The sequence below is a fragment of the Poecilia reticulata genome, linkage group LG8, assembly GCF_000633615.1.
Source record: "Poecilia reticulata strain Guanapo linkage group LG8, Guppy_female_1.0+MT, whole genome shotgun sequence".
In the NCBI taxonomy this organism is placed as follows: Eukaryota; Metazoa; Chordata; class Actinopteri; order Cyprinodontiformes; family Poeciliidae; genus Poecilia; species Poecilia reticulata.
The window spans coordinates 13995330-14006659 of NC_024338.1; the positions used below are offsets into that span (position 1 = coordinate 13995330).

The 11330-nt window shown below is 39.6% G+C and overlaps 3 protein-coding genes across 5 annotated transcripts in view; all 3 read left to right on the plus strand.

Annotated features, from left to right (window-relative positions):
- LOC103468883 (adhesion G protein-coupled receptor E2-like) overlaps positions 1 to 5868 on the plus strand; it is an 8239-nt gene extending 2371 nt beyond the window's left edge. Inside the window, exons 3-17 of the mRNA XM_017306179.1 lie at positions 597 to 743; positions 872 to 994; positions 1110 to 1153; positions 1257 to 1361; positions 1530 to 1683; positions 1840 to 1962; positions 2041 to 2231; positions 2320 to 2484; positions 2580 to 2774; positions 3004 to 3221; positions 3347 to 3407; positions 3501 to 3592; positions 3801 to 3969; positions 4066 to 4155; positions 4517 to 5868. Of these exons, the coding sequence (XP_017161668.1) occupies positions 597 to 743; positions 872 to 994; positions 1110 to 1153; positions 1257 to 1361; positions 1530 to 1683; positions 1840 to 1962; positions 2041 to 2231; positions 2320 to 2484; positions 2580 to 2774; positions 3004 to 3221; positions 3347 to 3407; positions 3501 to 3592; positions 3801 to 3969; positions 4066 to 4155; positions 4517 to 4561 (1922 nt within the window). The 3' untranslated portion in view covers positions 4562 to 5868. The remainder of the gene's footprint in view (positions 1 to 596; positions 744 to 871; positions 995 to 1109; positions 1154 to 1256; positions 1362 to 1529; positions 1684 to 1839; positions 1963 to 2040; positions 2232 to 2319; positions 2485 to 2579; positions 2775 to 3003; positions 3222 to 3346; positions 3408 to 3500; positions 3593 to 3800; positions 3970 to 4065; positions 4156 to 4516) is intronic.
- Positions 5869 to 6519: 651 nt separating this feature from the next.
- Positions 6520 to 9333, plus strand: ptger1c (prostaglandin E receptor 1c (subtype EP1)). Of its 3 annotated transcripts, XM_008416262.2 has the most exons (4): positions 6766 to 6784; positions 7848 to 8190; positions 8371 to 8702; positions 8835 to 9333. In XM_008416262.2, the coding sequence occupies exons 1-4, from the start codon at positions 6773 to 6775 to the stop codon at positions 9057 to 9059; spliced, it is 912 nt and encodes a 303-aa protein (XP_008414484.2). In that variant the 5' UTR covers positions 6766 to 6772; the 3' UTR covers positions 9060 to 9333. The 3 variants fall into 3 exon arrangements, with proteins under 3 accessions (XP_017161670.1, XP_008414484.2, XP_017161669.1); XM_017306181.1 differs by lacking the exon at positions 6766 to 6784 and adding an exon at positions 6520 to 6631 and having other exon boundaries at positions 7848 to 8702; XM_017306180.1 differs by having other exon boundaries at positions 7848 to 8702.
- Positions 9334 to 9486: 153 nt separating this feature from the next.
- Positions 9487 to 11330, plus strand: part of slc27a1a (solute carrier family 27 member 1a) — a 9166-nt gene continuing 7322 nt past the window's right edge. Inside the window, exons 1-3 of the mRNA XM_008416064.2 lie at positions 9487 to 9862; positions 10182 to 10349; positions 10464 to 10858. Of these exons, the coding sequence (XP_008414286.1) occupies positions 10183 to 10349; positions 10464 to 10858 (562 nt within the window). The 5' untranslated portion in view covers positions 9487 to 9862; position 10182. The remainder of the gene's footprint in view (positions 9863 to 10181; positions 10350 to 10463; positions 10859 to 11330) is intronic.

The window sequence follows — 11330 nt, forward strand, 5'->3', positions numbered from 1 at the left end:
TGTAAAAATGGATTTGTCTCTTCTACTGGAGTGGAAATATTTCATGGCCGTGACAAAGTCACATGCAGAGGTAACACAGAGACTTCCTGCACAGTTGTGTTAGTTTGCTTTTCTTTGCATTTAAGGTGAAAACTTATTTGTGTTCACAAGTTTACATTCCACCCCCCTTCTCATAGAGACACATATATTAGTTATTTTTACTTAATTTTCTAAAATCCTTTTTGTTTTTAATCATTTCTCTTTTATCTAATGAATATCAAGTTCAGAATTAAGCCAAGCATGAGTTCATGCTATACCAACTTTTCACAATTTTTGTTCCTTGACAAAGATGTTGATGAATGTACATAACGGTAGTGAGAGATGTGGAGAAAATGCAAAGTGTTTCAACACAGATGGCAGCTACTACTGCCAGTGTAAGGAGGGTTTCAGGTTTCAGGTCATCAACAAAGGCTGTGAATTTTACTGCTAAAGATTCTGCCAAATGTAAAAGTAAATAGTCTTAATGATGACACAAAAAGCAGTTGTATTAGTTTGCTTTTCTTTGCATTTCAGCTCCAAGTCAATTATTTTTACATTCCTTCCCTCTGCTCATACAGACACAGATGAATGTAAAGATGAAAAGGTTTGTGGTCTTAATGCATCATGTACAAACACACCCGGCAGTTATTACTGCGTCTGCAACGCTGGCTATGTACTGAAATCTGGAAAATCTAGCTTTTCTGGGCAGGAGGAGCAATGTGAAGGTGATGAATATGAAATAGTGTGACAAGATTTACACATTTAAAATCCTTTTAACATATCTTAAAATATTTCAGCTGCATCAACTATTCAAATTCTTTTTTTTTTTATCCTTGATTTGTGTCCATTTCAGATATATGTAAGATTGATGAGACAATTTGTGGAAATGGATCCTGCCTCCATGATGCCAGCGGCCATTACTGTGCATGCTCTGCAGGGTTTAGCCACTACGGCAACAAAACGGCTCGTTGTACCGGTAAGAATAGATTTTAGTTTTTCTTGAAAGACCAATACAAACAGGTTTAGGGTTTACACTAAACAATGTACTTTCAAAATGATTTTCAGACAGTAAACTATTTTTATTTTCTTAGAGCTTCACTGTGGTGTTTTCAAGGACGTGAACAATCTTATGGAGGTAAATTCACAGCATGGAAGGTTTATTTTTTTCAAAATGTGATGTTCCTCTGTTATCAATTACCTTTCGTATGTGATTTTTTATTTTTTTTGCCTTCATTTAGAAATTTGACATTGTTAAAAATGATATGAAGGAACTGAGTGAAAGTTGTCTGATGCTCTCGGGAAGTAAAAATTCAAAGGACCTCAATGGAGAAGTCTTACTAAAGGTAGGAATTGTTTCTAGAAGCAGCCTTTTAGAGGAAACCCAATATGTCAGATGGTGTACAGCTATCTGTACATCTATGCTGCCAAAAAAGTCAGTACTCCCTCTGTTTTTGCTTTTTGTTTGACCTTTAATGCATTTTTTTTCAATGTCTCTCCTCTTTTAACTCTAGAGTCTGCTCTCTGTGATCGACCAGCTCCTGTCCGCTGGATCTCTCAATGGCAGCAAGAAAATCTCCACATTTCTAGATGTGGTGGAACAAGCTCTAAGATTCATTGGACCTTTTATTAAAACACCAGGAACTAAGACATCCACCAATCACACAGGTGAATCAGTAATTAATGTGATTGCTTTCCAAAATAAATAAAAAATATATGCACTTTTGCTTTTTACTACATCAATCTGCCTCTTTAAAGTCCATATTTCACACAGTTGATAGTTTTATCTATGGTACAAATTATTCAATACCAATTTTCCACCAGAACTGGAGCTGCTGGTACATACTGGGTCGGCTATACCCCAAGGATTAAAGACTCTGTTGTCTAAACATGCTAAAGTGGATATAAAGATGAAGGAAGCTGCAGGAGATCCCTCATTTTATCCAGGTAACAACATGTCTATAAATAACACATTTAAAACACATTAATTTCAAACACTAAACCTGTGTTGTCCTGTCATTGAAGGATTTACAACAGTTTCATTGCTGAGCTATTCAAACTTGGAAAAATCTACAGAAGGTTTCTATAGTGGGATGAAAAAGAATGAGAGCCAGGACTTTAAGATAAACTCCAAAGTGGTGACTGTCAGTGTCAGCAACACAGACACAAAACACCTGAACGAACCGGTCAATATAACTTTATATCATCTTGATCAGGTAAGAGAAAAGCCTATTTGTTTCTTTCTTCCATAACATCCACTATTTTAAGATAAATGTGAAACTAATGAATTTATCTATTTCACAGCCAAATCAAACCGCCCACACCTGTGTGTTCTGGGATTCCTCTAAGGAAGGAGGTGCATGGTCTGAGCGCGGCTGCAACGTGACGGAGTCCAACCCAAAATACACCGTGTGTTCCTGTAACCACCTGAGCAGCTTCGCGGTGCTCATGGCCCTCTATGACATGGAGGTTCTACTTCCTTTACTTCATAGTTATTCAGAACATAAAGTTCTTCACACTTGAAAACATGACGCTTTAATTTTCCCCATTCTGTCTCCATACAGAGCCCTTTTGAGTTGCAGCTGTTCTCCTGGATAGGCCTATCGCTTTCATTAATTTGCCTGTTCCTCTGCATCCTGACCTTCTCAATGATCCGGTCCATCAAAAGCCCAAGAACAACCATCCACCTGCACCTCTGCATCAGCCTCTTTATTGCAACCCTTGTCTTTCTCGCAGGCATCTCTCAGACACAGAACAAGGTTAATGCTCTAACGGCTTGTTGAGTTTATTAAAAAGTATCTAAAAACACATCAGAGAAGCCAGCATTAAGTCAYACTACAGCTAAAATGGTACTGAAAGTGCTCACCAMTCTAAATTGTTGTGTATTAATCCTGTTAGAAACTATTACCTCAGTAATTAACTCCTTCCTATATCTTGAACTCGTTTTGAAAYCATGCTTTTCACATGCTTCATCTCTACTCCCATTAGGTTGGCTGTGCAGTAGTTGCAGGGATGCTGCACTTCTTCTACCTGGCCTCCTTCTGCTGGATGTGTCTGGAGGGAATCCAGCTCTTCAGGATGGTGGTCCTGGTCTTCAACACCAACTTTAAAACCAGCTACATGATGGCAGGGGGCTACGGAGTCCCGGCTGTAATTGTTGCTGTCACTGCGTTGGTCAACAGACATGGATACGGGACTAAGAAATAGTGAGTTGTCAAAATTTCATCAACTAATATTAATGTTTTTTTTTGGCTCATTTTGTAACCATTTTCAAATTCTGGTAAAGTTAACTCATTTAATCTGTTCAATAAAATGTCAACTTACATTTCAGTTGCTGGCTAAACTTGGATTCGATTTGGAGCTTCTATGCCCCTGTCTGTGTCATCATTACTGTAAGTTTTTACCAAAAAATGAATTCATTATTTAATTTAACATTTGTATGGGAACCCACCCTACTTCCGCTTAAAATTTTTCTCATCGTCCAGGTAAACATTTTCTTCTTCCTTATCACTGTGTGGAAGTTGGCACAGAAGTTTTCAAGTTTAAACCCAGACCTGGACAGCTTGCATAAAATCAAGTAAGTTACCAATGTTCCACATGGTCAACCTACAACTACCAAAAAGCTGAGAACTGCTATGACGCATGTTAGTCATATTTTCTTCTGTAAAAGAACCTGTTTTACTTCCTTACTCATAAAACTGAAAAAAAGTAAGTGCAACATCCTCTTTGACATAAAAAAATGAAGTTCCTCGTTTTTACCTATGTGCATTTGTTGCCTCCTGCAGGGCATTCACCATTACTGCAGTGGCTCAGCTCTGCATACTCGGTATCATGTGGATCTTTGGATGTTTCCAGTTTGAGAAAGACACAATGACAATGTCTTATCTGTTCACCATTTTTGGCAGCCTTCAAGGTGTCATGCTCTTTGTTATGCACTGTCTATTTTCCAAACAGGTCAGTCACGCCCTCTGCTAAAAGTAAAGAAAAATATCACGCTTCAGTTTTTCTGTATCATCAGGGATCCAAGCTCGATCTGTTTTCTGATTTTAGGTGAGGGAGGAGTATGAAAACATTCTTTCTCAGCTACGTGCGCCTCGGAAGAGAACATACTCCGAGTTCAACCACTCAAGCAAAGCTAATGTAAGCAGAGATTTAAACTTTAATTCAATGCAAGGAATGCAGTTCCTGCTCATTAATGCACAGAGACTAAAGTTAAACAATGTCTTTAAAATGTGTTCAACATACAGTTAAAACTGATACACATATTTACATAAAGTGTATTAAAATTTTTATTTTTTACTCTTTATTCATCACTGCTTGAAGTTAAATCAGAATAAATATTGTCTGTTGCCATGTTGAGCCCAGAATTATTCATTCTGGTTTAAATTAAGATGTGAAGTGAAGCATAGTGTTTGTTCTTGTTGTTTCTGAGACAGCAAAGCTTTCCTGCATAAATGTAATATGTTTTTAATTCTCCCATTGTTTGCATTGTCATCTTCAGGCATCCAGAAGTACCCAGGACACGGGAGAGTCTCACATGATTTAACTGAACAATATCTCTGGGAGATTTCAGAATGTCGTTTTAAAAATGAGCTCTCTGAGACATGTGCAGTGAAGTTTGGGGTCCCTCAGGGGTCTGTGCTTGGCCTGTTACTATTTTCACTTTGTCTTCTGCCTGCTGATGCTCTTCTGCTCTGATTTAACCTAACTATTCACTGTTATGTTGACAATGTGCCTTTCTCATTTGGAAACGGTGCAGATTTGTCTAAAGTACAGATGGTAAAGTACCATCTATTGGTAATTAGGCATTGCTTATCAAAATAATTTCCTGCTTCTTAACAGTGATAAGATATCCTCAGGATATTAGGCAGACATTTTCATCAATAGGTTTTTAAAGCTAAGTTAAAAAAAATCACTTATTCACTTTGTCATATGTGATTTCATTTTATTCTTATTGTTTTTGCTGCTTTTGGGGGGGTATTGTATTGTTTTTTTAACTCCTTGTGATTGCTCAGCACTTTGAATGGCTTTATAAATAAAGTTATTATTATTGCTATTAATAGCTTTGGATTAAAGTCCAGTTAAAATATGGATATTAAAGCTTTGAACATGGCTTGTTTTGACAACTCATACTGTCCATAATATGCTTTAATTTCATGGCAATACTTTTTTTAACCGTATTTTTGTAACTTGATAAATTATGTAATTTATTTAGGAAATGTACATACAAAAACAGTATTTTTATATGAAAAAATGTGTGTTCTTTTGATCAAAATTACATATATGTTTGCAGAACTTAATCAGGCACATCTACCAATGTAAGTTGCTTCATTCAGGTACTTATTTCAATCAGCAAGGACAATCCAAAATATACTTAGGTTGCAAGCTCTTCTTTTAAGTCTTTCAGCTTCATCTCTACTCCCATTAGGTTGGCTGTGCAGTAGTTGCAGGGATGCTCCAACTACTGCACTACTTTTTGGAAATCCAAAACATAAAACAGATTTATCATTTGGAGATTTGCCTGTATATAAGTCGCTGGGAAATTTAGTCGGCATTATTGTATGGCTCCAAGGCTGCTGCATTTATTGCAACAGAAATGCATCGAAAATAGCTGTTTATTCAGTGAGTCATATGCTATTTGTTTTTAAACTGATCTTAGATAAGTTCAGTTGTTATGGTTATCTGAAATGGTAGCACCGCTGTAACACATGGTATTAGCGCACATCGCATATTTTACACTGATGCTGTTTATTTCTTGTTTACATGTCTTTCTTTGTGTGAATTCTGCAAATAGGAATTTTAAATGTCTTTGTTTTTAGATTTGCAAAAATAAATGTAATCATACATATAACATTGCTGATGATTTTGAAAGCATTTCTTGATGTGGGTTGAAAAGTACACAGGAAATGGGAGACTTTCTCCTATTCCTTCCTGTTTATGTGAGATCAGCAACATGATGGTTCCTAGAAAAACCCAAAGGTTTAGACAGAGACGAGCAGTTAAATCATACAGAATTACTACATTTAGAAATCTGGTTTGTATTAAAGGTCAGGGCTGAATCTGGTTTCTATTGATCTTATTATTTCACAGACACTGCTAAGGCCGCATTGTGTCATTGTATTTTATGAAGTTTGATCAATGGCGTCACATTTGTTTATGAGACATGTATACTACATTCTTTCAGGAATGACAAAAAAAAAAACATATTTTTGTAACAAAGCTAAAGAATGTAAGCAATATCTGCTTCTTACTACGAGTGTTGAACCATTTAGCGAGCAGTTAATCAATTGGAAAATAACTGAGAGCAAGCTGAGATCCACTCTGCTCCATAAGATCATCAGAAGAGATCAATAGATGGAAGGAATGCTTTTAGCAGGGAAGGAGGATGGAAAATGCAGATCCAGAAGGTTGTGATAAAACAGCTCTCTACAGAGAGGGAGAGAGAAAGTAGGAACAGGCAAAAGAGAAACTGTTGGAGAGAAAAGGGAGGGGACAAGAGAAAATGAGAGGGAAGTAGTGATAACTCACTTAGCAAACAAGGCAACGGTGCTGATAAGAAACATATTCATCTGTTTCCACCATAAACAGCCCAGCATTCATCCATTGCTATCTCCAGGTAAGTTTTGTCCATATTTTATTCCTTTTCTTACTTGTCAATAACATATTTATAAATAACATTCTTGGTGCATTCCTGTTTTCATAGATAGAAGTTAAGATCGTTATGAAGCAAAAGTACAAGGAAATAACAGGTTTCTACATGTCTCTAGAGGTAATGCTGGGAAAGCTGCCCCACTGTTATGAGCAGACGACACCAGAAACTGGGCACAAATTCAAAACTCTTGGTTATGTTGATGTGTAAACATAATATTTCAGATTTTAAAAAGATTCCCATATGCTATAACAGCGCATTCTGTGTTTTTGATTCAAAACTGTATCTATAATGTTTTATGGATTATTTAGTACTGCATTCAAAATTATAACATTGATTTTGGAAAGAAGTGTTTAATATCCACTGTTTATGTAAACAATTTCTAAAGAATATTTTATATCAGTGAGCGGAAAAGGGTAGAGTGTCTTCTCCGGGTCAGGGCGGGTGTCCAGACCCAAGTGGAGGAGTTTAAGTATCTGGGGATCTTGTTCACGAATGAGGGAAGAAGGGAGCGGGAGATCGACAGGCGGATTGGGGCAGCGCCTACTGTGAAGCGGGCGCTGTACCGGTCCGTCATTGTGAAGAGAGAGCTGAGTCAAAAAGCGACGCTCTCAATTTACCGGTCAACCTACGTTCCTACCCTCATCTATGGTCATGAGCTTTGGGTCATGACCGAAAGAACGAGATCACAGATACAAGCGGCCGAAATGAGTTTCCTCCGCAGGATGGCTGGGCTCTCCCTTAGAGATAGGGTGAGAAGBTCGGTCATCCGGGAGGGACTCAGAGTAGAGCCGCTGCTCCTTCACGTTGAGAGAGCCAGTTGAGGTGGCCTGGGTATCTGGTCAGGATGCCTCCTGGACGCCTCCCTGGTGAGGTGTTCCAGGCACGTCCCACTGGGAGGAGGCCCCGGGGAAGACCCAGGACATGCTGGAGGGACTATGTCTCTCTGCTGGCCTGGGAGCGCCTTGGGGTTCCCCCAGAGGAGCTGGAAGAAGTGGCTGGGAAGAGGGAAGTCTGGGCCTCCCTTCTGAAGCTGCTGCCCCCACGACCCAACCCCGGATAAGCGGAAGAAAATGGATGGATGGATGGATAGAATCCTTGAGGAATAAAAGCTTATTACTGTTAACTTCTAGGTGAGTTTATTTTTCATAAAAATTCCAATTACTTTTGTATTTTTCTGTAGATCACACTGAAGATGACGACACCAAGTGTACCAATAAATGAATCTCTTCTTAATGTGTCCACTACCAACAACACCACTTTGATCCCTAAAACTAATGGTTTAGGGATGTCTTTATTCACCATGCTATTTGGAGCTGTCTCCAACCTCACCGCTCTGGGAATACTGGCTCGGTCCCGCTCCAGGTTCCGTCGCCAATCAAAAAAATCATTTCTGCTACTAACAGTGGCTTTACTTGTGGCTGACCTGTTGGGTCATGTGATTTTAGGTGCATTTGCACTGCATGTGCATTTGAACCCTGGGGTCTTACAGCCTGGAGAAACCTTCTGTGATGTCTTTGGAGCAAGTATGGTGTTTTTTGGTTTGTGTTCATTGTTTTTTGGTTTTGCAATGGCAGTGGAACGCTGTATGGCAATCACGCAACCATTTTTTCATGTTTCTATGGTTACAACTGCTCATGCAAAGTCAGTGGTGTTATTTTTGTCAACAATTGCACTATTGCTGGCTCTGTCACCTTTTTTTTCAGAGGGAAGTTATTTTCTCCAATTTCCCAAAACATGGTGTTTCTTTCCGATTCATGGGAAAGGGTCTGGTGATGACACAACCCTAGTTTTGGTCTTCTCTTCTCTGGGTCTCTTTGCTCTATTTTTTTCCCTGTTCTGCAACATTGTCAGTGGACTGGCACTGCTGCATGCAAGAATAAAGTCAAGAAAAGGAAATACAACACCTTCAGGTAGCAGTGGTCGTCGTGCATCAACAGCATCGTCTGCCTCCCTATTTTGCACACTGGATGTGGAGATGATGGTGCAACTCGCAGCAGTCACTGTGGTGTCTTGTGTCTGCTGGGGCCCCTTTCTGGTGTGTACATCTCTTCCCTGTACTCCTGAGATATTTACTGTAAAGAGTTACACACATTTCAGTTCTTAGACGTTACAGTCAATTAGAAGATTGCTTAAAACCTTCTGTTTATATGTGTCTTCTGTCTTATAGATCCACATTTTCATCAAGCAGTTTAAGATGTATACTGAACCAGATAAGCTTGTTTTAATTGGTTTGCGCATGGCTGCCTGGAATCAGATTTTAGACCCCTGGGTTTATATCTTACTTCGAAGGAAAATGCTGATGAGACTTTGCTGTGGTCGCTACTATCAAGGCATACCAACATCCAGCAACTCCTTGTCAGAGAGCCGCAGAAATACAATTAATCTTCAATGACCCTCATCCATTGACCTCTTTCATTTTGGACTGGCATCTTAAGTTATTTGCTTTGCTTTTCACCCTGATTCCGATTTCTTTTTTTTTTTTTTTTTTTTTGTAAGTTAATATATAAATGCTATTGTTATTTTTCAGCATAGCTTAACAAGTTCATAGTTTGCATACCAAAGGCCTGCGCAGCGTGGAGTGAATAAGTGATGGGAGACAACCCAAGCGACATTTCACAACATTTTAGTTAGTAGTCTGGACCGGTGTCCGCATGATTTGTCCTACATTCAGTAGCAGCCTCCTGCAAATCTGGTGGTCGGGGCAGATTTTGTCCAATCAGAACAGAGAATTGTTTGACAGGCTCCGGGTTTGGCCAATCGGTGAGCTGCTCTACAAAACTCACACCCCCCTAGTGGGCGGAGCTTAAATGGCAGCAGCTCTCTCCAATATGGAGTACAGAAAATAGCCTGATTCACTCCACATCTTATACTTTTCTCTTGGGTCTTTATTATCTCAGGGTTTATTATTATTTATAGCTTATTCGCAGATGCCAGCCCGCTATAATCTCTTACCCGTATTTTGAGCTGTAGCTTGAACTTAGCAAACTCCTCAGTACTTGACAGCTGCCGCGCTAACAACGATAAACCTCTACAAACACTTCAAAACTCCTGATTTCCACCAAAACACAGCGCTGTGAACTGTTTTCAGCGCTCTCAACGGCGGGAGCACAAAGTCTGAAAGCTTCCGTCAGAGCAACAAAGTGAGCCGAGCTACTGGGTGAAAGGTGACGTCGCGGCAGAATATTTGACTCGTAGGTAAGTTGTGTACCAATTCGAAGTTGTTTCCGATGAGTGCTTGTGTTGTCTGGCGTGGTTCCAGGTATCTGTTGCCACTTAAGTACAACTTGGATACTTCCGTTGTTGTAACTATAGTGTTAATCCAAAACATGCCCTTACATTTAGTTAGCTATTTGTTGTCTAATAATAAGTAAAACTAAGTTTTCTCGGTCTATTTGTCTGTACCAGCCTGCGCTGCAGTACTTCAGCCCTTTAAGAGGAACCCATGTAGGCTTCAGTTTAAGCCACGTATTGTGTAAATCCCATCTTTTTTTTTTTTCTTTCTCTCCGTGACAAGAATGCACAATGCAGCGAGTGTGTCAGCCTCTCTGGGTTCTTTGGGACTGCTGCGTCTGGTTGGGGTGTCCTGGTCCTGGAGTCTGGCAGCAGGCCTAGGCGTATATCTGGGCACCAAAAGCTGGAAATACTTCTACATTGCAGCACGTACTGCAAAGAGAGACCTCAAGTAAGTTAAATGCGTCCAAATTAAGGTGTGATGTCTCTGGAAGTGGATCTACATTTTTTTTTTGCACTCAAATATTCCCTCTTCTTCTTCTTCTTCTTCTCTCATTTGAATCAGTGGCCTCTATGTGCTGCTGAGGGTGAAGCTGGCCTTGTGGCGCTACATGCGCAATGGAAGCAATATTCTTTCCATCTTCGCCCAGACCGTGAAACAACACCCAAATAAACCGGCACTGATCTATGAAGCCACAGGGGAAACATGGACCTTCACCCAGCTGGATGAGATCTCTAATGCTGTAGCTAATTGGGCAAGAGGTCAAGGATGGGTCTCTGGGGATGTGGTGGCCCTCTTCTTGGAAAGCAGGCCGTTACATGTGGCGCTGTGGCTCGGCTTGGCAAAAGTTGGGGTAGAAGCAGCTCTTATTAACTTCAGCCTCCGCTGTGATCCTCTTCTGCACTGCATTGGGGTGTCAGGGTCACGGGCCATAGTGTTCGGAGCCGAGCTGGCAGATGGTGAGTATGATTAATCTCTCCATCTGTATAATCTGTATTAACTCTGAAGGATGGCATAAACCTCCTAGCATTTTTCTTGAAGTAGGTGTGATATCAACAGTTTTCAAAAGAGTACTTTTCTTTCAAACGGCTATAAAAAGAAAGCTTAAATGTTACCAGAATCATTTTAAAGAGTATGATTGTTTCTCTCTCAACCTATGTTCAAAACCTGTTAAAAGCTGGGACTCCCAAAACACCAAATTAGGGTTTTGGGAGCAGAATGGTGTAATTTCATTCTTACAACTCTGGGAGAGATGATACCTTTCTCTACACTTGTAGAAAATGGATTGTCCTTTATGTGAATGCTGTTTAAATAGCAACTTTTGAAAGTAAAGATCATTAGTTATTAATGTTTATAAAAGATTCTATTGTAGAAACTGGATTGTTAACTTAAGCTGTATTGTGATAATTATTCAATACAGACTATATATAT

Bases quoted from the DNA above. Each gene is read 5' to 3' on its own strand.
- ptger1c (XM_017306180.1), top strand. The intron at 8,703-8,834 runs GTGTGTACATCT...TCTGTCTTATAG, and splicing joins TCTGCTGGGGCCCCTTTCTG to ATCCACATTTTCATCAAGCA.